This window comes from Dromiciops gliroides, chromosome 3 (assembly GCF_019393635.1).
Source record: "Dromiciops gliroides isolate mDroGli1 chromosome 3, mDroGli1.pri, whole genome shotgun sequence".
Lineage (NCBI taxonomy): Eukaryota > Metazoa > Chordata > Mammalia > Microbiotheria > Microbiotheriidae > Dromiciops > Dromiciops gliroides.
The window spans coordinates 355,148,784-355,173,944 of record NC_057863.1 but is presented as its reverse complement, the minus strand read 5'-3'; the positions used below and the strand labels follow the sequence as shown (position 1 = coordinate 355,173,944).

The following is a 25,161-nucleotide window of genomic DNA, read 5'->3' as shown; positions in this document are numbered from 1 at the left end:
AGCTCACGAGGATTTCAAAGACTGTTGGCTCCATCCAGTGTAGATCTCGCATCACTTACCATGCATGGATGGAAGGCACCAACCAATGCCAAGTCATTCTTCCTTTTGTTGACTAAGCAGCGTCAAACTCATATAGAAACAGAGGCTACTCAACCACAGATAAGCGTCCCTGTAGGGCCTGTATCAACCTAAAAACCCTCATATTAACATTATCTGCATTCTATTGTATTTTTATTTAGACAGGTAAATATTTGCTGGTTCAGGCAGCATTCAAGAGTGTTTCATGTGTTTGAAACCTTGAGACTAAGTACTTACAAAGTTGCAGAATCTTGCCCAGTCATCCCTCCCCATTTTCTCCAAGAGATATAGAAGCAATGGATAGAAAGGACAAATGCCCATTATTAGACCTCTGATCTCTGGGCATTAAGACTGAAATGCTATAATAATGGAAACTAGGAGCCTGCAGAGCAGTAGGGTTGGACAGACCCCATTAGTGTGCAGAGCCCCAACTCTGACTTCATTCCTCGCCTCCTGAATTATGGATTTGAGTTTTATATACAGGACAAATTCAATATCCCCATACAAATGGCTACACGTTCTTTTGTGTCACTGGGTGTATATCAGCCTAATGGGATTGGGATTGGGTCTGGGTAATAGCAGGGGGAATGCTGCTGCATAGATTCAGCTTATTATGTTATCATTTTACAAATCAAATTATCTGGAAAGCCTACCTTTGTGTCCAGAATTTTGGACAAACAAAGGCAGGTTTCTTTCCTTTATTGGAAACTTGAAAAATCATAGACTTGAAATTATCCCAACTTGAACCCTTGGTAATATATTCAGCATTGGACCAGAGCCAAAAATTGACAGGGAACAGAGGGGCCAGTTTTGAGGTTGATCTTTTATGAGCCACTAGAGATTAGATTAAATCTTTTATCCCATTTTGAGGTCTCTATTCTTGAAAGGTAGGGAACATAATTGCTAATTTGCATTTTTTTTTCCTATAGGACAGGTATAGAAAAGAGTTACAGAGGTAATCGTGCCCGCTGAATATATATCTGCTCAACCTATTCCCTTTTCACTATTTCAAAAAAAAATTTTAAAGGCTTTTAGAACCTCAACAAACCTTACCTTGAAACTTGAAATCACTCTCCATGGAAAGCACAGCTACTTTGTAATGCTGACATTAATAAATTATGTTTACCTTTAAGGCTATAACCCTTGTAGCAGAGATTCTCTCTTGTCAGAAGGACCCAGGTCTACCCTGGGATATCTCCTCCCTCTCTTGGATCATAGGCCCCATACAGGAAATGGGAAAATGAATGCCCAGTCACCCACCTCCCACCCCTCCCAGTACAACTGGATGATTCCCTACTTACAGGGACACTAACCTGAAATTACAGAATCAATTTGCTTTAAGAAAGGGAACCATAACAAAAATCCTTGATTAAGCTACATTTAGATCTAAAGGCCCATAAAAACTCCCAGAGTCACTGTCCTTGGTATGTTGAGTGTCTTAGCAGAGATAGAAGTCCTTTCTGGGACTGTAACTTCTTACTTGAATCACAGAATTTAGGAATTTAAGGGACCTCAGTGACCAGCTAATACAACCTATACACAAACAGGATTCTCATTATAACACAACCAAAAAGTGATTGTACAATCTCTGCTAAAAGACCTCCAAAGTGGAGGAACTCACTACTATCCCTAGACTGCTCTAATTGTTAGGGAGTTGTTATGGACATGAAGCCTAAATGTGTCTCTTTGGAATGTCTACCCATTGGCTCCTCTTGGACCAAACCAAACAAATCCAATCCCTCCTACATATGCAGTCCTTCTCATACTTGAAGGCAGCTATCACCTCCCTACCCTCACTTCCCTAGTCCTCTCTTTTCCAGGCCAATTGTGCCCAGTTCCTCCAACTAAACATACGCTATGGACTCAAAATGGTTGTCCTATTGCTCCCTACTCCATTTCTCCCCCTCCTTTGCTCTCCCTCTGTCTCTCTCCTTCATTATCTCTCTCCTTCACTCCCCTTCCTCCTTCACTCCCCTTCCTGTGTCCCCTCCCTCTCCTTCCCTCTTTCTTTCCCTCTCTTTTCCCTCATGACTCCATAGCACGCAGTTCAGTCATTTTTTAGGAAATGCTAGTGAGCCCCCGTGGAATCCTTCTGTCCTTCAATACCTTCTTTCTAGTTCAAGATGAAAGCAACAAAACAAACCTCCCATTTTCTCCTCTCTTGATTCCTTCTGATCCCAACTCTCTTACTACCAGTGTCCCTTCTCACCCCTTCTATTCTGTCTCTCCTTTGTTTTCCATCTTTCCCATCGCTGTGCATAAATATAGAGGTCAACGCTTTATTATTCCAAAATGGAAAGGCAAGAGGAAAGGAGAAAGTATCCCGGCATTGACTCAGTACCTATTACCTTTATCTTTCTTTCTTTCTTTCTTTCTTTTTTTTTTTTTTGCGGGGCAATTGGGGTTAAGTGACTTGCCCAGGGTCACACAGCTAGTAAGTGTCAAGTGTCTGAGGCCGGATTTGAACTCAGGTCCTCCTGAATCCAGGGCCAGTGCTTTATCCATTGCACCACCTAGCTGCCCCCTACCTTTATCTTTAAAATGATTTCATCTCTATTGCTCAGTAGTCCAGGTCACAGATAATGTGTATCAGGGTGGCTAGGAAGATGGCTAGGGAAAGAAGGAGAATTAGAAAAGGACCACTGAGAAAGAGGCAGCATGTTGGAATAGAAAGAATGCTCCATTTGGATTTTCAGAGGACCTGGGTTCCAATCTTTACTCTGGCCCTCACTACCTGCATGACTTCAAGCAAGTCATTTCAGTTTCTTCCTCTATAAAGTGAGTATGTAGTACTGGTTGCTTCCAAAATGTTCTTCTAGCGCTAAATCTGATGATGCTCTGAACTCATCATATCCTCTCAACATCCATGTTCCCTGAGAGATAGGAAAGAGCAACTCTAGTGTTATTACCTTTTATATAGCTAAGGGAGACTGAGGCCCAGGGGTATCCTCAGGACAGAGCAAATCAGTGTCAGAGGTGGGAACTTACCTCAGGATTCTTAGCTTTCAGCTCAGTGTTTTAAGCACTGGGTCATATTTCCCAGGTGCACACCCATTGAATGAGGTCCCTTACAGCTATGGGCTATTGTATTTCAAAATCTTTGGAGGTCGCTTAGAAAGGAAATTTGGTTTATGAACTAAACTTGTACCAAAATAAGAACATCAGATATTGGAAATAAATAACACCTCCCTCATGATAACTACATTACTGTTTTGCAGAAACCCCTGTGTTCTCCTGCATTTCTCTAGGTTTTATACCCAGTGGGTAAAGAGAGAGTGAGTACTAGCCTTCGGGGCTAACTAACTTTGGCCTATGTAAAACTATTTCATAAGAAACTAATGCAGTCCTTGGGGGTTCTGTAAAAAGAGGGGGCTCCTAGGCTACAAGAAGAAAATAGTATTGGAAGCATTAATCTAATCTAGTGGCAAGTAGAGAAGCTTTACAACATTTTGATTGTGGGCCTAGACCAGAGGTTCTTAACCTTTTTCTGAAGCATGGAGCCCTTGGGCAGCCTAGTGAAGTCTATGGGCCCCTCCTCAGAAGAATGTTTTTAAATGTATAAAATTAAAAAAAATAGAAGATTATAAAGGAGACCAATTATTAAAATAAAGACTTCATAATTCTTATTCAGGTCTATAGACCCCTTGAAATCTATCCACGCACACTTTGGGTCCCTGGTGCCCCAGGTTAAGAACCCCTGACCTAGAGAATAAACTCATACCACTAACTCTTAAATTTCATTCTGACTTGCTGTGTTACCTTGAGTGGGTTACTTTGTCTGTCCATGTTTCTTTCTGCTGCTGATTAAATGGAAACAGTTACCCTTCCAATGACTTCTTTTTGACAAATGAAGACAAGATAGGTTTCAGCCCATGGAGTAAGGATTTTTATTTTCAGGGCAATTCCTTCGACGAGGAGAGGTGTTCTGGGATGATATGAACTGTACCATCAAGTGCCGTTGCCTGGACTTTAACAATGAGATTTTCTGCCAGGATGCCTCCTGCAGCCCCTATGAGGTGTGTGAGCCCAAAGGCAAATTCTTCCACTGTAACCCTCTGGAGAGTAGCACTTGTGTGGTGTTTGGAGAGCCTCACTACCATACTTTCGATGGCTTCCTCTTCCACTTCCAAGGATCCTGTGCTTATCTGCTGGCTCGACAATGCTTGCATGTGTCCAGCCTCCCCTTCTTCAGTGTGGAGGCCAAGAACGAACACCGAGGGGGTTCAGCTGTCTCATGGGTAAAGGAGCTATCCGTGGATGTTTACGGCCACAAAATTCTCATCCCTAAAGGAAGCTATGGACGAGTCAAGGTGAGATTCCTCTTTCCCAGATAAAGTTGTCTATACAAGCCATCTAGTCTAGTCTCTGGCTTTTAAGGAAGACAGAATCTACACCAGGCCAAAAGACTAGATCTAGTCCAGCCATGTATATGGTTGTATGTGTGTGCAATCACTTGATTTTTTTTTAATTTTAAAAAATGTTTAATTAAGTATTTACTTTCTACTGATCCACCCCAATTTCAAGGGGAGAAAACATTCATAAATATATACATATATATATACACACATATATACATACATACACACACATATATTATATATATATATATAACCTAGACAAACAGATTTCTACATTGTCCATGTCTGAATGTCATTAGACAAATCTCATTCCATATCCTGAATCCATCACCTCCCTGTCAGGAGGTAGAATAGCATGCTTCATTATCCGTCCTCCAGAAACACTGTTGGTCATTGTATTGATTAGTTCTTAAGTATTTCAAGGTTTTTGTCTTTATTATGTTGTTTTTATGGTATAAATTGTTGTGTTGACTTCATTCTACGTGATTTCATATAAATCTCCCCAGGTTTCTCTTAAGTCATTTCTTACAGCACAATAGTATTCCATTACATTCATATAATTTGTTTAGCCATTCCTCAATTGATGGGCACCTTTTCCCCTCCCTCTTTCAGTTTACAGTTCTTTGACACTATAAAAAAGAGTTGCTAAAATATTTTGGTACATATGGGTTTTTTTTCCTTTTTGATACCTTTGGGATCTGGGCCTAGTAAAAGGATTGCTGGGTCAGAGAGTATATACAGTTTAGTGACTTTGAGGTCATACATCTAGCCTGTAAAAATTGTCAGGCTTTGAATATTGACCCATAAAGCTTGCTTCGGTCCTCTCTATCCACCCTACCTTCTACCTCCTCACTACTCTGCCCCCCCCCGCCCATTTCCATAGCATCAACAATAGCTAACTCCTCCTCTCACTGGACTAAGAGGACACTTATTTCCCCATAAAGTCATACACAGAGCCCCATCATCACCAAAGCTTACTGGAAAAAATAAAAGCAGAGATAAATGAAAAGAAAAAAAGGACATAGAGAGAAGAGAGAAAAAGGAGAGAGGCAGAAACAGAAATGGGGAGGCATAAGGAGAGGGAGATAATTTTTTCTTACACCTGTTCAGTAGTTTCTGGGCATATGGATGTATGCAGTAGTAAAATCACAAAGTACAAACTGCAAATTAGATCCTATCTCCTTCTTCCTGTAGAGTATAGTTTCAAAGCAGCCTCCTTGAACTGAATGCCTCCTGCTCTCCTACTGAAAACTACTGCCTCATTTTAAGAAAACCCTTCAAAATGATTCATAATTCATGCCTTTCAAAATGCAATTCTGCAAGCCTGGAGGGGCATGGTGGCCTCTTTACTGAGGCTGGTAATAGCCTTTTTGAAACTCGTGCCTAAACATTCCTGAATTGGAGTTGCCCACAAGGGTCTAGAAAAAATGAGAAATTCTGAATTCTGGAGGGTCTGCTTAGCATATGCAAATTATTCCAGTCCTTATCCAACTTACTTTTGGGTCAGGGCACCTGCAAAGGAAGAAAGGCTAAGAGCCATTCACAATTAGCAAATTCACAGGGGTACTGATTTTCATAATGTTAATGCAGACCTTGTCACAACTAGGTATTTATTCCGGCAATAATAACAGAGGCCATGAAAGGTTGATTGCCTGAACTCAGCTCAAGCATTAATCCCCAAGCACAGAGGTCGTTAAGGTGATTACAAACCCAAAATGAAGCCAAAGGGAGGGTTTCCCTCTCTCGTTGGTTGTTGGGTTTTTTTCCCCTGCTTTAATGTGCATTGTAGTTTTAATTGATATAAAATGCCCAATGACAGGGAGGGCTGGGGAGAGAATTCCCAATTTCTTCAGCTCCTTGACTTGCTGGGCCCAGGTAGTTAGTTTCTTGCTTTCAGAATCAGAGAAGGGAAGCACTGTTTTAATCACTGACCATCACTCTTACTCCTGTTACTTGGTACATCTGTCCAATCAAAGCCAAGAATGAAGGCAAGGAAGTTCTGAGCCTTTCTTTCTTTTGGAGCTTACAGATCCCTTTTTTAGTACTGCACTTATCTCATCCTTGCAGATAGATGCAAAACTTTCAAGCCAGAAAAAGATTCACCCGCCTTTCCAATACTTACCAGTATGTTGAGAGGGTGATGCATTTCATAGCTGCAGTCTGGGGAAGGAAGCAGAGTTCTTTTCGTTCTATTTTTGATTATTATGAACATTCTTTTTCTCATAGTCTGTTTTTTTTCCCCTTGGCAGTCCCGGGATTGGGGGGTGAGGGGTGCGCAGGGAGTAGGGAAGGGAATGGAGAATGTCACAACCTCATTTCTTTCGGGCCCAGTGTCTATGCTAATTTTGTACGGCTCTGATCCATTATAGGCCGTAAGGGGCAAATCCACAATTTTCCACAGAGACTGTGGTATGTGGTTGTGAATGTAAATGTTATGGAAAGAGAAGGTGATAGGAATCCACCCGCAGCCCAACAATGGCCCCTTTTTTCCTCTGGCCAAGTGTCTTCCCATGTATCTAAGGGCACCTGCTCTCTCTGCTGGAGAGAATGAGAGGCTGGTGGTACATAGACTACCCACCTAGGGTGAAACAGGGCCACCACAATGGGGGAGGTGATTGAGCTGGGAAGCAGGAAGGAGATGGATAGACTTGCCAGGCAAGTGACTCCTGGAGACACTTTCCACTCTTTGTGGCTAGACTTAGAACAGCTGGGGTGATTTGCCTTTTGAAAGCTGGTTCAGTTTTAGCTGCCCAGTCTCCAGTCAAGGGGCTGGAGGTAGGCTGAATCTTGGGAAGCCTGGCTTCTGTCTTTGTCTTTTTCTTTCTCCACTGTACCTGGTCTTAGCTACTAAAATAAATACTTCTGGATTAGTCATGTTGAAGTTGGGGAGGGGATGGAGAAAGCCCAAATAACTCAAATCAATAGATACTCCAAACCTCATTTTAACCCAATGATTTAATCCATCCCCACAAGACCCTTTGCCAGAGCTACAGAAAACAGAAAGCCACAGGTAGAAATCCAGACTGATGTTCCTTTCACCTGCTCTCTGCGCTTGCATAGCCCTTGGACACATGCTAATGAATAAGGAGGTAACCAGAGGTATGGAGAAGGAGGAAAACCAGAGGCCTGGATCATCCACATAGTGGATTTTCAACCCTTGAGTAACCAAGAATGGATTGTAATAATAAAGGACTGAGAAAGGATGTTGCAGGAAAGATATAATGAGTTGGGAGTTCTTTTTGGGGGCTCCTTACTATCTATTTAAATATCTTACATATCTATATGTAGAACAACTAATATTTTTCAGTATATCTGCTTATCCACATTTCATACATAACTTCTGCCCTACCCACTGTTCTTAAAGGAGAGAAAGGAGAGAACTTTATACTCTGTGAGGAAAGGTACTACTACTTAAGGAATGTGGTAGAGCTTAGTTGGTATACTTGGCATTTTGCGGAAGAATTGGGGTTTTTTAGGTAAACCTTAAAAAGTTGATGTTCACCATAATATATGTTTACTTTCCAGGACTTATACTTTTGCCTGACATAATCTTCTCCCCCCGCCCCAACTCTTGCCCCCTTCTTTACCTCTTTGCCTATAGTGATGAGGGCAAATGAATCAACTCCATGCCTTTTTTTTTCTTGTTCTAACTTTCTGTCATATGCCCCTTCTCTCTGCTATCTCTTCCTTGCACACTTCTGTAAAGGCACACATCTGCAACTGGGGTCTGTCCAGAGGTCCTTATTAGGAAGACACCAGGATTCAAGCAATAGGAGGGTGGCTGGGGGAGAAGGGGCAATCAGACCTGTGCTTTAGGAAAATTACTTTGATAGTTTAGTGGAGGATAGATCAGAGTGAGGAGAAACTCCAGGGACAGAAGCCAGTTAGAAGGTTTTTGCCATCGTCTAGGTAAGATGGCCTGAACTAGGGTAGCGGATGTGTGAATGGAGAAAAGGGGATGTATGGGAGAAATACTGTGTAGGCAGACAAATATACACACCAGGAGCCTTCTCAATCCACTCTAAACACAGATCTACCATGTTAGAGGCACTTCATAGAGATCACTGCCACAACCATCAAGAAACTTGCTGCCTCTTTGGGGAGTAAATTAAGAACCAAGAAAAAATGAATGTAAAACAATATGCAATTAAGTGTTAAATTGTGTGGTGTAAACTGGAAGTGATATAAGAGTCTGGAAGTGCTAGAAAAGATTGGAAGAGCAGAGGGAGAAAGAAGAGGAGAGAGAGGAGAGGAAAAAAAAGAAGAGAGGGGGAGGAAGAAAGGGAGGGAGAAAGAGGGGAGAGAGAGAATATAAGAGAGAGGGGAGGAGGACAGAGAGATCAATAAGGACCAAAGTAGTCAAGGAGGATGGTTTGCTAGAGAAGGGGGAAATTCAAAGAATTCACTTCACTTCTCTGGCCTCCGTTTCCTCATCTATAAAAGAAGAGAGTTTAGACTTAGATAATCTCTAAGGAGCATTCTGAGAATCTGTTCTAAACTGGTTTGTAAAGGATAGGCAGAATTTCAATAGGTGAAGGGGGAAGAATCAATTCTAGGTAAAAAGAAAAACATAAAGGAAGATTTTTGAATATAGCCCCAAGGTTTGACCCAGGGACTCTAAAGCAAACCAGGGGTGTCCTCTAGATGGAATGTCTTAGGGGGACCAGATTCCTCAGGTCTACCCCAGCCTGACTATGCAATACCAAGGCTAAGCCAGAAGAAAAGGTTTGAACTTTGGAATATTTTGGATAACAGTCACAAGTTAGATTTTCTTTGCCTCTGTAGGGGATAGGACATTGGACTTGGAGTCAGAAAGACCTGAATTCACATGATTCCTCGGATACTTGCTAGCTGTGTAATGCTGGGCAAGTCATTGAATGCCTCTGTGCCTCAGTTTCCTCATTTGTAAAATGAGGGAGTTGGACTCGCTGGCAAAGATTCCTCCTAGCTCCTCTGCCCTTTGCTTGCAAACACTTTCACTGGCTACTGTTGACCTGCCTCTAATTGATGCTGTCTTTTGGCAGGTTAATGACCTGGTGGCTTCTTTGCCTGTCAGCATAGACTTGGGGGCTGTGAAAATCTACCAGAGTGGCATGTCAACTGCCGTAGAAACTGATTTCGGGCTCTTAGTGACGTTTGACGGCCAGCACTATGCCTCCATTTCCGTCCCAGGCTCCTACATAAACTCTACCTGTGGGCTCTGTGGAAACTACAACAAAAATCCACTGGATGACTTCCTCCGCCCAGACGGGAAGCCAGCCACATCGGTTCTGGATCTGGGAGAAAGCTGGCGTGTCTATCACCCTGATTGGAAATGTACCTCTGGCTGTGTAGACAACTGTACCCAGTGTGATGCGGTCACAGAAGCCCTCTACTTTGGTACTGACTACTGCGGTTTCCTCAATAAGTCTGACGGTCCCCTCTGGGAATGTGGGGCTATTGTGGACCCCACAGCCTTCATCCACAGCTGTGTGTATGACCTGTGCAGTGTCCGGGATAATGGCACACTCCTCTGCCAAGCTATCCAGGCCTATGCCCTTGTGTGCCAAGCCCTTGGCATTCCAATTGGGGACTGGCGAATCCAGACCGGTTGTGGTAAGCTGACATCCCTATCCAAGTAAAAGAATCCCCTTGTATGGGTGGGGATATGCAAGCATAGAATTTCAGGGCCCTTCAAGAACATTTTTGTTGAGGACAAATTGCCCAGGAATGAGGCTGGGATTGAAGTATTCCACATGATAAAGGTCAGACTGTAAGTGGATCCTTCAATCTTTCCCCCTCCCTGGCCCCATAACCTGAGAACAAGGGAATGCTTGATGAAATTAAGGAGCTTGAAACATAGAGTAGAGGAAAGGAGCTGTGCAGGCTACAGGAAACATTGAGTTTGGACCACAGCATTCATGGACCTTGAATAACAAGGTGAAGTTTTCAGAGAGGAGCTAGCAACTCTCCTGACTGATCGATGTGTGACTCTAGAATAGGCCTAATGTGAATGAACATTTGGGGATTGAAGCTAATTCCCCAGTACAAATCTGAAATATTTATTCTATCCCCTTCCCCAGTCCCCTTACACATCCTGTTGCTTTAGAAAGCTTTTATTTCTTACCTCCATGTTAAAGAGCATCTTGGCCACTGCTAGTGAGGGCAGAAGATTAGATGAACCAATTGGGATGGGTAAATAAGGAATGTATCAGTACTTTGGTCTCCTCATAAATATTTTGGAATCTGACTCTTCTACCTCTTTACTAAAATAGTGCTTAGTCAACAAAACCCTCAAATAGTGTGAGGAAACCCAGATTCTTTCCAGATATCCTTTAGATAGATGATAGATAGATAGATAGATAGATAGATAGATAGATAGATAGATAGATAGATAGATAGATATAGACAGACCATCAGAAAGAGCAAGTGAACATTTATTAAGTAGTTACTATGTGTGGAGACCAGTTCCAGGCAAGATAAGGCAAAAGGTCACCCAGGACCATGGTTCTATGGGTGGAGGCCAAGGTTCTGATTTAATATTTTGACTTCTATACATTTTAAATCACAAGAAATATCAGTTCTTCTCCTTCTGCTTTGCCCAGTAATTGCCTAATCTTTCCTAGAACTATGTACAATGTCAACAAAAGGTTTTGTCAAAACATTTTCCTTCTCCAAGCTTTGGTTTTCTCCACTAAGCAATAATTACTATTAACCAGGCGTGTTACGATGTTAAGTCATTTTGAGCTCGTTTAACAGAAGTACCCAGATGAATGTCAAACTTTGAGATTTTTTCTTCCTTGTATTATTTTGGGTTCTGGTTTCTAAAAGTGTCTTATTCATTGAGGCTCAGATTTGTGTTAGCTCCTAGAATATCAGTCAGACCAACAAGGGACAATTTATTTTTCCAGCTCTATTGCTGGATAGGTATCTTATACCTTTCCCAAGATATCAAAAAAACTTAGAGGGGAAGGTTTGTTGGTTTGAGCTAAGATGGAATCAGACTTGGCTTCTTTAGTCTGACCCTGCCCCCCAAATGAGTGAAGTTGTAATTGTTTCTAATCAAAATTTCCATCCAGTATTTCTCTGATTTGACAAGTTCAACAAATATTTTTTATGAAGCATCTATTATGGGTAAGGAAGTGTGCTGGTCTCTTTGGATACAAAGACAAAAACAGAAAGAGTTCTTGACCTCTAGGAGTTGACATTCTTCTGGGAAATAGTACACGGGCACAGACGAATATGCAAATGCAAAGTATGGATAAAAATCATGCAAAGTCATTTCAAGAGTGTTAATAGTGTTAATGATGAGGAGAGTTTAAAAAGCCTGCGTGTGGGAGGTGGAATCTGAGCAATGCTTTAAAGGAAACTAGAGGTTCAGCAAAGCAGGGATAAAGGAAAGAGTTCATTCCAGGCTTGGGGGACCACCTGTCTATGGAAGCAAAAGATAGAACCTCATAAACAGGCAACAGTGCCCAGAGCAGTTTGACTGAAGGAGAGAATGTTTGATGGTGATTATCCACTTTATGGTCCTTGCCACTCTCTGTCTACTTCTCACCATCTACTTTTCCAGATCCTCAGTTAAACCCTTCTCAGTATTGTGAGCTTTACAGTTTATCTCTGAGATAACCTAAGTCTTCAAAAGATTCTTTTTTATGAGATCCACCCAAGAATACCTGAAATATGCAGTTGGAGATATCCAGAAATTAAAATCACAGATTCTTAAGTCTGCAAAGACCCACCTCACCTTCAGGCAGGATGAGCATCCAAACCATCCCAGAGAGATAGGAATCTTTCTCACTTTTAATACCTCCAATGAAGTAGACTCTTTGGCCACCCATTCCAGTGTATTAAGAATGCCACCATTAGAAATTTCTTTCTTACATCTAACCTGAAGTTCTGCTGTGGTAGTTTAAATCTGCTTCCATTATGGATCATGGATCCAATTAAATTCAATAAACATTTAGCAAATGACTTTTGCCAGGCACTGTTCTAGGCACTGAGAATAGAAGGGGGAAAATGAAATGGCGCCTGTCTTCAAGGAGATTGTAGTCAACTGACTGAATTAATTTTTCTAAAATCATTGATTAAAGAAAGCCTTGCTCTTTGTGGACAATCACCCTCACTCTAGTCACAGTTAATTTTAAATCTGGGCTCACCATAACATCTGTTCACCAAGTAGTAAAATGACTAATAAATGACCCTATTTTCTGAAGGTGATCAGAGAAAACTGAGTTGTTCAGAATCTAATCATTTGTTCAGATTTGGTCTTTAAACAGTTGAACTAGTACCTATGGAGATGACCTCAGGTTTGTTTTCCCTAGACAAGTAGCTTTTGCATCCTCTTCTCCTCTTGGACCTAAATACTATGTAATAGACATGACTTTGCCCCCTATTCAAACCCTGGCTTTGGAACTGGGTCATATGCGCTTGTTAACCTGGTATCTTCCTTCTCTCCCATCAGTGTCAACCGTACAGTGTCCCAGCTTCAGTCATTACTCTGTCTGTACTAGTAGTTGCCCGGATACATGCTCTGACCTGACCGCCTCCCTTTCATGCCTCACACCTTGCACGGAGGGCTGTGAATGTAACGAAGGCTTCGTCCTCAGCACGAGCCAGTGTGTCCCACTGCACAAGTGTGGCTGTGATTTTGATGGTCACTACTATACCATGGGGGAGTTCTTCTGGGCCACTGCCAACTGCACAGTGCAATGTTTGTGTGAGGAGGGCGGGGACATCTATTGCTTTAATAAGACCTGCCGTGAGGGGGAGGTCTGCTCCGTGGAAGATGGCTACCAGGGCTGCTTCCCCAAGAGGGAGACTGTGTGCCTTGTGAGTCAAAACCAGGTGCTACACACCTTTGATGGGGTTGCGTATGCCTTCCCCATGGAGTTCTCCTATACCCTTCTGAAGACATGCCCGGAGAGACCTGATTACTTGGAAATTGACATCAATAAGAAGAAGCCAGATGCAGGTCCAACCTGGTTAAGAGGCATCCGGATCCAGGTAGCTGATCAAGAGATCAAGATCGGAGGGATTGGCGCGTCTGAAATTAGGGTAAGACTCTTACTCTTACTATTTAAGCCAGAGCTTAAATAGGCTTACTGTGGTGCCACCCAAAATAGAAAGGCTTGCTAGTCTCCGAAGGTCAGCAAATTGAAATCAGTCCAGGGAGCACAGAGTGGGCAATGGAAAGCATGCTGGGTTTAGAGCGGGAGAATGTGGGTTTGAATCTTGGCTCTTCTGCTTACATAGTGGTGGGGCCTTGGATAAGTTATAGAACTTCTCTGATTCTCAGTTTCCTCATCTGAAAAAACATAGTGATACTTGTCCTGTGATCTTCACAGGGTTGCTGTGAAAATCATTCAGACAAGATACATGTATAGTGCTTTGGAGTTTACAAAGTACTATACAAGTGAAAGATACTGCTTTATATTATATTGTGTTGTTATATCATAGCCTATTATAATATTATATTATATCATATTTTATTAGTAACTTCCTGCCTCTGACCATGACTGCCTATACAGGTGAGGGGGCTCTATGAAAAAAATGGCCACCCCAACTTCCAGCCCCTAATAGAATGCAATAAGGCTGGGCTTTCTCGGGTGAGGCAGATGGAAGCTGGATCAACAGTAGACATAGATGGAGAAAGTAGCTGTCTATGCCAAGTGATGTGATGGCCACTGAAAGGCTCTGCGTGCCTAAAAATATCTTTTCCATCCACCTGTCCTGGTGCTACCAGCCTCTTTGCTCTCCTCCTACTTGGTCTGAATTCTCAACATTAAAGGTAAACTTTAGCCAAAAGGGCTAGGTGAACAACTCTGGAAGGAACCCAATAAAGCTGCAGCTTTGGACAAATCGCACGGCCTCCCTGGGCCTTAGTTTCCTTATCCATAAAATGAGAGAGTTGGACTCTCTCCAGGGTCCCTTCTGGCATTAATAATATCCACAGACCAGAGATGGCAACATGCACACATTACCTGGAAGGAGAGGGAGGACCAGGGTCTAGTGCTCTCCAATTAGCAGTCCGCCTATGTTAACTAATTGGATGATCCATAATTATCACATTGTAAAGAAGAGAGGGTCTTGAGGAGGTGGGATATAAGAAAGGTAAGCTTTGCCAAACAAAGCCAAAGCCAAGAAGAGGGTGAAGGAGAATGAGGTTTTCCCCAAGGAAGGTAGGAAACGCCCTAAAAAATAATCCAGGCATCTGGGAAGTGCTGGGCCAAAGGCATGTCTGTTAATAGCTTTTCTTGAGCCGGTCCTTGGTCTAGGGACGTGGATGACTCAGTATCCTTGAAAAATTCCCCCTCTATCAGGTGAAGTCAGGAAATGTAGACAGAGGAAGAAAGAAAAGCCAAGGCACAGAAGGAAATGTGGGCTTATTTACACATTTAGTCTCTTGAGAATGTCATCTGCTAGGAAAAACAACTGTGTGAAGAATCCTTCACTTGGATTTAGAAGGCCTGGCTTCTGTATCAGCTCCACCACTTAGTAGCCTTGTGCCCCAAAGCAGATCACTTAGCCCTTCTCTGAGCCTCCACTCCCCCAGCTATGAGATGAAGATATCTGCACTCCATACCTCCAAAGACTGTGAGGAGAATGTTTTGTCAAGGACTCTACGAACGGAAGCTCTTGCTGCGACTCTCAAATGGAGCATGTCAGAGAGAAGGAGGCCATGACTTTATTACACAGGCAGCTGGTACACTGCTCAGTAAATGTCACCCCATTGACGGTGATGCTTTGATTTTTTGTTTTTCAGTTGAATGGTCAGGAAGTAGAATTACCTTTTTTCCATTCTTCGGGGAAGCTGGAAATTTTTCGGAACAAGAACAGCACCACTGTTGAGTCTAAGGGCATCGTCACCGTTCAGTACTCAGACGTGGGCATGCTGCACATCCGACTGTCCACCATCTACTTCAACTGCACTGGGGGACTGTGTGGCTTCTACAATGGGAATGCCACTGATGAACTCTGCTTCCCCAATGGCAAGTGCACGGATAATGTAGCAGTGTTTCTGGAAAGCTGGACGACCTTTGAAGAGATCTGTAATGGAGAGTGTGGGGACCTGCTGAAGGCCTGCAACAATGACTCAGAGCTGCTCAAATTCTACCGGAGCCGCTCCCGGTGTGGCATCATCAATGACCCCTCCAACAGCTCCTTCCTGGAGTGTCACGGGGTTGTTAACGTCACCGCTTACTACCGGACCTGCCTCTTTCGCCTGTGCCAGAGTGGGGGCAATGAATCTGAGCTCTGTGACTCAGTAGCCCGTTACTCGAGCGCTTGTAAGAATGCTGACGTGGAGGTGGGCCCCTGGAGGACCTACGACTTCTGCCGTAAGTCTGGGGGATGGGTAGGAGAAGGTAAGAGGGCTGAGGGGAAAGTGGGTATGACAGAAACCTTGCTGCTCAGTACTTCCCAGCATAGTTCAGTGTTTTTTGTTTTGTTTTGTTTTTCTGATTGGCTTTGTAAGTTTATTATAATTACCTGATTATATAACAAATGATTTCCCCTCTTATATCTCCCATAGCCCTTTGTTTTGTACCTAATGCATTTTCGGAACAACATTATGTTGCATAGCTCTCTGGTTTTCTGTCCTATCCCCTTGCTAGACTATACACTCCAAGACTACCAACGTGGTTCAGTTTATCCTCAAGTGTAGCCCAACTGCTTTGTAGAATAATATTAGCTCACATTTAGATAGTATTTTTCAATTGACAAAAGCCCTTTGCTCACATCCTTGTGAGTTATAGATAGGGAGAGCATGGTTATCTCTATTTTACAAATGAGAAAACTGAATTCAGAAAAAAATATGAGAACCTTACTGGTCACTTAGCTGGTAGGTATCAGAACCAAGACATGCAGAGAGAGACAGACAGACAATCTGGATTTATATGTATACATATACCTATATATCTATATAGTTGTTGTTCAGTTGTTTCAATCGTATCTGACTCATTGTTACCTTATTTGGGGTTTTCTCAGAAAAGGTATTAGAGTGATTTGTCATTTCCTTCTCCAAATCATTTTATAGATGAGGAAAACTGAGGCAAACAGGGTTAAGTGACTTTCCCAGAGTCACACAGCCAGTAAATGTCTGAGACCAGATTTAAACTCAGGAAGATGAGTCTTTCTGACTCCAGGCCTAGCACCTGTTGTCATATATACACATATCCATACATGTGTATAGACACATGCAGGTGCACACAAATATATACACATACATGAATACATGTGTACACATATATGCACACACGTGCATATATACAATGCATTCATATATACACAATACATACACACACACACCCCCTCAAGAACTTCCCTGTTGTAGCTTCCCTAAGTCACAGCCTCTCTTCTGACCATGCACTCAACTCTTTCACCCTCTGGGGAGAAAGGGAGTAGTGAGGTCCTGCTAAGTTAAGGGTAGCAGGGGACATTCACTACAGCTGTGGAGGTCCAAACTCTATTGAGAAAATGAAAAGGAATCTTCATTTTAGCTCGGAAGGTGTCTCTGCTTCTGATAAACAAAAAGCGTGACCTATTTCTTTTACTGGGTGGGGACCAGTCAGGGTGCATCCTCCTCTGCAAACACAGAGCACTGGTCCCTAGGGGTCAGTCACTAAGAGAGCTGTGGTTTCTGGCGGGGTTCTTGGTCCCCTGGCTCCTCTTACCAGGGCCATGGTTGTACCAGCAGTAATCAGAGTAAATGTTTCAAAGACAACACCCTGGGTTATCTGTGAGGCTGCAGGAAGGAGCAGGGCCCAGAGGGAATGAAACAGTGGCCGAGGTGCTAATGTACCTGTGCAGGGCCCAGAGGGCAGCAAGAGAGCACAGCTATCTGGGCTTCGGCAGCTCAGAACAGTCACCATGTGTAGCTCCTCCAAAGAGTATCTCTAAAGAGAGACATAGATAGACAGGCAGGCAGGCAGAGATAGAGAGACACAGAGAGAGACAGAGAGAGGAGAGAGAGAAGCCCTTTGTCTCTAAAATTTCCACTCTGTAAATAACACTTTAACCATTCCTCTGTTCCTTGTTCTCACTCTAACTGTGACCCTACGAAGCCAGTGAGGAAACAGGGAAGTTTGTCTGGGGGTGTTTAGAGACACATAGAAGAAAGGAGAAGGTTATAGAATCAGAAGGGAGAATGACCTAAAGTCCTAGGTGCAGAAGGGGTCTGAAAGAGCAAGCCGTTTACCTGCTTCCATGCAGATCTGCATTTAACCCAAATCTCAATAACTCTACCATTTAGGAGGCAACAAAACATGTGTGTGTGTGTGTGGGGGGGGTATGTATATGTATATATAGAGAGAGGGGGGTATATACACACAAACATATATATATATGCCTATATATAAACACACACACATGCCCATATATAAACACACACACATATATATACATATACATACATACATAAATATGTGTGTATGCGCACATGCATATATCAGAAAGGACATTGGACTTGTGGTCAAGAGGCCTGGATTCACATCCCAGTTCTGGTGTCTACCAGCTGTATGACCTTGGACAAGACACCTAACCTCTGTGAGCTTCATTAAGCTCATGTTAAAAATGAGGCTAACAATATTTGTACTACCTGCTTCATAGTACTGTCATGAGAAAAAGACCTTTTAAACCCTAAATTGCTATAGGATTGTGAGATATTATTATTATTATTTTCATTCATTTAATTCATCCAGTAAATTCTTACTTACTCCATACAAAGCAGTGAAAATTTTTTGTTATTCAGTCGTTATTTCAGTAACGTCCAACTTTTTATGCCCCCATTTGGGGTTTTCTTGGCAAAGACAATGGAGTGGTTTGCCATTTCCTTCTCCAGCTCATTTTACAGATGAGGAAGCTGAGGCAAACAGGGTGAAATGACTTACCCAGGGTCACAGAGCTAAGAAGTATTTCAGGCCAGATTTTATCTCAGGAAGAGAAGTCTTCCTGACTTTGGGCCTAGCGCTATTCACTACGCCACCTAGTGGCCATCACTGAGAATACAAAAGATCTATGTGATTAAGACAGACTGCATTGTCTAGTAATCTCCAATCTAATAGTATTCTCTTTATTAGACAAATAAATCTACTACAAAAGAGTGATATAACTGCCATGGAAGGGTCAAGGCAAATTGAAATGACATACTTCGGAAGGAAGAGAGTTTGGAGGTGAGGAGAATATTAAGAAAAGTTTTACAGAGAAAGCAATAGTCAAGTTGGGTCTTGAAAGAAGTCAGGGCTTTCAATAGATAAAGAATGGGTTAACAGCACATGCAGGGGACAGCTATGTGGCACAGTGAATAAAGCACTGGTCTTGAATTCAGGAGGACCTGAGTTCAAATCTGGCCTCAAACACTTGACACTTATTAGCTGTGTGATCCTGGGCAAGTCACTTAACCCTCATTGCCCCACAAACACACACACACACACACACACACACACACACACACACACACACAAAGAAACCCACACAAAAAACCCCACAACGAACAAAACCTAGCACATGCAAAAACAGAAAAACAGGACGAAGCAGAATAAGGATGGGAGCATAGAAGAGAATCCTCTTTGACTGGGGCACAGAGTACATGAGGTAGGGCAAAATGAAATGAGGCCAGAAAGGTAGGGTAGAGCCAGAATGCAGACAGGCTTGAATTCCACAATCAAGACTTATTCTTTGTGAGGCAATAGGGAACTACTGAAAGGTTGTGAATAGAGCAGTGACATCATCTGAGTAGCATGATATAAAAACGACTCAAGCAGTGGTGTGAAGAATGGGCTGGGGAGGACATAGACTAGAGACATATGAGAAAATAATTTTTGATTATAGGTATATGGGAAACTTCAAATTCCCCTTCGCGTTACACGCTGTCAGTCAGATTCACAGATAGTAGCCAGCTCCTGGCTCAGTTTGGGTGGGCTCTGAATTCTCTAGATTGATTGCCATATAAAGATATTGTCCCCAGTCAAGGGGACGGTTCAGTCCTTCTGACCTGATGTAATCTATCTTTAATTACGTCAACCAGTTAGATTTGATTGATGTATAATGACCTGCCTCTTATCAAAAAGAGGGGAAAAAACCCAGGACAGGTAGCCATGTGCTCTTTTGGGACCACAGGAAGCTAAGGAGATGCTTGGTCAATCCCTTACTGGTAGAAATTGATAAATTGAAAATAAGTTTACCCAAAATGATAGTAATTATTTTAACCGGACAAGAAAACTGGTTAGGAGTCTGTAATATTAACTTAATTGAGAAGAAACAAGGGCCTAAACAAGACAAGGGGAGAGAATGCTGTAGATGTTTAGAGGAGGTAAATGGCACTTATGTGATACAGTGGATAGAATGCCAGGCCTGGAGTCAGGAAGATCTGAATTCAAATCTGGCATCAGACACTTAACTAGCTGTGTGACTCTGGGCAAGTCATTTCAGCCATTTGCCTCAGTTTCTTCATCTGTAAAATGAGCTGGAGAAGGAAATGGCAAACCATTCTAGTATCTTTTATTTCTTCTTTTTGTTTTCAGGGCAATGAAGGTTAAGTGAGTTGCCCAGGGTCACACAGCTTAGTATCTTTGTCTAAAACAAAACAAAACAAAACAAACAAAAAAACCAAAACCTAAATGGAGTAACAAAGCAACAGACACAGCTAATCAAACAGAACAACAACAAACAGCTGCAGAAGAAAAATTGCTAGGACTTGGCAATTGATTGGATATAGGGTGTTGATAGAAAGGGAAAAGTCAAAATATGACTATGGTGATGAGTTTCTGAGATATTTTCTTAGCAATTTTCATAGGAAAAGTTTTCCCAACCTCCCTTGACCAGAGTTTCCCTTGTCTCATGCCATTGTCCCAAGTTCCCCTCTACTCACTCTCTGCCATTCTCTTTTATACCATAGCCCATTGAATTTAGCTCTTGTATATTCTGTCCACTCCTAGGTTTCCAACTTCATTTCATTGTCTGAATCCAGTTAGTTGCCTAATCTCCATGACACATTGAGCCATTTCATTGTGTTATTTGTCCTTTGCTTGTTACATCTTAGTGAATAGAGAATGTTTGTGACCTTGCATGGTGCCAAGCAGAGGATGACATATTCTTGCATGTTCTATAACTATTAAACAATACAGACAGTTCACTCCTTCCCTGTGTGTTGTGGATGCCAAGAATAGCTTCTCACCATCTTGCATCTAGGCCTGCAAATTTGTAGTGGGATATGGATAAGAACAATCACATTGAACATGGTTACCTTGGAAGGAAGCTTCAATCTGAGGCTGTCTTGTGAGGTGCCTAATCTAGACCATCTATATGAAGGCAGCCTGGAAAGTACACTAGGATCCAAGGGGTTAATCTCAATCCAGTCCTGGAGAGTGAGGATCGAGGATCAGAATGGGCAGCAGCTGCCTATCAGCAACCTAATCGCGTTTGATGATAGAGAGACACAACCATTGCCTTTGTGTTTAGATATTTTTAACCAGCGCTGTTGCTGGCAGAGACAGGCTGCCCAATTAAGTAATTTCAAAGAGGCATTTTGGGAGCCAGGGGAAGTTTTATTACCCCACGTCTGTGTGTTCCAGACTTGCAGACGGATTCAGACAACACAATAAGTCATAAACCGAGAGTCATTTAAATAAGTCATGTTATTTGCTATCACCATAAACCTGCGGTTGATGTTATAACATTCATAATTCAGACAAATGTGAAAATCCCTCTGTACAGATGTACTTAATCAGCACTGAACTAGCCTTCAACTCAAAAGCCACATGCTATTGGAAGTCAATGGAGGGAAAGCAATGAAGTGGAGATAGTCCTCCAACCCATAGAAAGGGAGTTGCTTCCAGCTCACGGTACAGAGCAATGGCGTTGGTACTTGTGGACAAAACGATTATTGCCGTAAAATTTATATCTCTGTAGTGTCCTTCATGTCCTTGGGTTGTAAAACACTTTCAAAAAGAGGCAATAAGAGCAAGAGCTACAGAAGGCTTCTTAAAGACTGGATCTCACCACCTCTGGAGCAGGCAGGGCCAAGTGGAGAGTCTTTAGAGTGCACAGCTGCCATGACTTGTAATTCCAGATTTGCTCTTGGACCAACCAGCACTAAACACATTAGGGCAAGCAACTAAAAACCCTGCCTCAAATCCACTGGAGAGGGAAAGGGAATTCACTATTATAGTGACTGAAGGTTGTTATAGGAAGGCAGCTTGGTGGAATGGTGGACAGAGAGCCAAACTTGGAATCACAAAGAATTGAGTCTGAAGCCTACCTGAGACACCTCCCAGAAGTATGACCCTAGTCAAGTAATTTAACCACTGCCTGCCTCAGCTTCCTCAACTGTGAACTGGGGATAATAACAGCACTTCTCTTCTAGGATTATTGTGACGCTCAATTGAGATAATGTGGGGGGTGTTTTTGCTTTGCAAACCTTGAAGAGTTATTATAAATGTTAGTTATTACTACTACTAATTATTATTGTTATTTTTGTTATTATTATTATTATTTTGTTTAGTACTTGTTGGTTCAAGGCCAAATCCGGAAATTTGGTGCCCTAGTGAAAAAGTCAGATTACTCTACCTAAAATATAGCTCTTAGAGATGGAAAAACAGAGTAACAGATGATTGATTGACAGATGATCTATTGATAGATAGATGGAGAGATGCATAATTGATAGATAGAGAAAGATGCATAATTTGTAGATTATAGCTAAACAGACAGATAAATGACAGAAAGCTCTTACTAGGTTACCCTGGGGTAAGTCCCTGCTTTGATTACCAGGACTAGAAATGTGAAACTTTTTTTGTGTGTGTGGGGCAATGGGGGTTAAGTGACTTGTCCAGGGTCACACAGCTAGTAAGTGTCAAGTGTCTGAGGCCGGATTTGAACTCAGGTTCTCCTGAATCCAGGGTAGGTGCTTTATCCACTGTGCCACCTAGCTGCCCCCTGAAACATTATTTTTTAGGAGGCACTGTCCTAGTCTTTGTACAATCACTTAAACAAATTGGATTCCTGATTTGTAAGAGCTCACAGTCCAAGATGACTTATGGGTAAAGAATATAAAGGACAGGGGCAGTAGATAAAGCACCAGCCCTGGATTCTGGAATACCTGGATTCAAATCCGGCCTCAAATATTTGACACTTACTAGCTGTGTGATCCTGGGCAAGTCACTTAACCTTCATTGCCCTGCAAAAAAACAAAAAAATGAAAAACAAACAAATAATATAAAGGACAAAAGGTAATGACCATTCATTAAGTAATATAGCGAATGCTTGCTTTGTTCTCAGAACTATGCTAGGTGCTGTGAGAGAACACCCAAGACTCGTGAGAAAAGACTTTGTACTCAGATTGAGATCTAGAAGTTAGAATCTAAGTGGGGTGGGGAGGACACTCACCAAAATAGAACAAACAATACCAGAAAGTACCCAATTACATACAATAGTATATTTATCACAGGACCATAGACGTAGAACTGGAAGGCACCTTCCAGCCTTTCTGATCCAACCATCTCATAGGGCAGATGAGCAAACAGAAGCTCAGAGAGTTCAAATAACTTGCCCAGGGTCACCTAACGACTAAATATCAGAGATGGGATATAAGCCCTGGGCTCGCCAGCTCTACATTGCTTGCCCTCTGTCACTACATCATGCTGCTACTCAAGGATTCAAAGGCTTTAAGAAAGCAAAGGGATATCTCTGCTGGGGCTGGAACACACAGGAAGTCTTCGTGGAGAAGGTCAGATGAGAAGTGGGCTTTGAAAGGACAGGGCACCTGGGAGAGCAACCTGAGCAGGAGTGGAAAGAATGATTGTGGAAGCTGCAGAGGATGTGAACATGCTCCCAGGAGATCTGAGGATCGTGTTGGGGAGTAGTGGAAGATTAAAACCAGAGGTGTAGGGTGGGACCATATTGGGGTGTGGGGGGGAATTCTAGGAGGATTAATTTGTTGAGCATGGGAATGATCTGATAAAAGATGTTGAACAAATGTATGAATAGATCATAAAAGCACTTGGCTGCATATAGTGAGGACTTTAAAAATAAAAGGAAAAGAGCCCAGGAGCATTTCACAAAGGTCCCTTCCATGATAACCATGTAGGACTGACTAAGTGCTTATATGCTCATTTTGCTTCCCAAATAAGGCTTATAAAAACACATTTCTGATCCCTGTTCTTTTCTTGAGTCTCCCTTCTCGTTGGTTGCCTTCAGCTCTCGACTGCCCTGAGAACAGCCACTTTGAGGAGTGCATGACATGTACCGAGACCTGCGAGACCCTGGCCATCGGCCCCATTTGCGTGGATAGCTGTGCTGAGGGATGCCAGTGTGATGAGGGCTATGCCCTAAGGGGCACACAGTGTGTTCCCCGAAGTGAGTGTGGCTGTAACTTTGAGGGGCACCAGCTCTCCACGAATGAGACCTTCTGGGTAGACCTGGACTGTCAACTCTTCTGCTATTGTAATGGGACAGACAACAGTGTCCACTGTGAGAGCATTCCCTGCAAAGATGATGAATATTGCATGGAGGAGAGTGGGCTATACTATTGCCAGGCTCGCACAGATGCCTCCTGCATTGTGGCAGGGTATGGCCACTACTTGACCTTTGATGGCTACCCCTTTGACTTCCAGAGCAGCTGCCCACTCATCTTGTGTACCACTATAAGTAGACAGAGCACAGACCTCTTTCCCAAATTCACAGTCACTGCCAAGAATGAAGATCGGGATCCATCGCTGGCCTTGTGGGTCAAACAGGTGGATGTGGCTGTTTTTGGCTACAGTATTGTGATTCATCGGGCCTACAAGCATACGGTGCTGGTAAGTTGATGGTAAGCTAGACCCCAAAGGAGGAGGCCTGGGGATAGAGGGAGGCTCAACAAGCCTGGGGATCATCTTGTCCAATTGACTCATTTTACAAATGATTAAATTGAGGCTTGGGCTTGAGTGGATCAGGAAAAAAATGGTGTATATTGGGGACTGATGAGGAAATTAAATTAGACATGAAGGATGGGACATATTACAGAGGGTCTCCAACACCTGTTAGAAGAATTTAGATTTGATCTAGTAGGCAATAGGAAGGCAGTGATGGTCCCATTTTGTTGAATTGAACTGAGAGAGAATGAGTGGCCTGCCAACATAGTACAGTTAGTTAGGAACAAAACTGAATCTGGAACCCAGGCTTTTCTGACTCATTCCTATTCCCACCTACTGCCATTGGCACTCTAGTAAGGCTTGTATATGTTAAGAGTCATTGAATCTCAGAGTTTGAAGGTACCTCAGATCTCTGCCAGTACAACGTGTACTGAAGAGAAATCTCCTCCCACAATATTTCTGACAAATGATCAAGTCTAAACCCTTGAGTGAACTCTCATGAAAGGTAACCCATGACTTCCCAAGGCATCCCATCTGACTTGGAAACAGCTCTGGATGTTAGGATTTTCTTCTTACATTTATATCTGAACACTTATATCTATCTATTGCTTCTACCCTCTGGGACCAGAAAGAAAGTTAATCCTTTTCTACATGGCAATTTAGCAAGTGTTTGAAAGCTCTTTTGGGGCTCCCTGGAAGGCTCCTCTTCTCTTGGTTAAATGTCTTATAGCATCGGGCTAGCTCAGGTCTAGCCCCACAGTACATGTTCCATTTTCTTATTCCCATCCTCTTGTGCTTTCTTCTCCTCCCCCCGCCCCAACCTTTCCTCCACCAGCCCGGTCATCTTTGCCTTCTCAGCCCCCACAGTGCCTTGTTCCTTAATTCACTCATTTTCCTCC

At 42.6% G+C, this 25,161-nt stretch overlaps 1 protein-coding gene across 2 annotated transcripts in view; it reads left to right on the top strand.

Moving 5' to 3' along the window:
- LOC122748586 (tubulin-specific chaperone cofactor E-like protein) overlaps window positions 1–25,161 on the top strand; it is a 159,387-nt gene that overhangs the window by 90,232 nt on the left and 43,994 nt on the right. For both annotated transcript variants that reach the window (XM_043994292.1, XM_043994293.1), the window contains 5 exons: window positions 3,976–4,388; window positions 9,461–10,031; window positions 12,880–13,472; window positions 15,181–15,754; window positions 23,607–24,208. In XM_043994292.1, coding sequence (XP_043850227.1) covers window positions 3,976–4,388; window positions 9,461–10,031; window positions 12,880–13,472; window positions 15,181–15,754; window positions 23,607–24,208 — 2,753 coding nt within the window. The remainder of the gene's footprint in view (window positions 1–3,975; window positions 4,389–9,460; window positions 10,032–12,879; window positions 13,473–15,180; window positions 15,755–23,606; window positions 24,209–25,161) is intronic.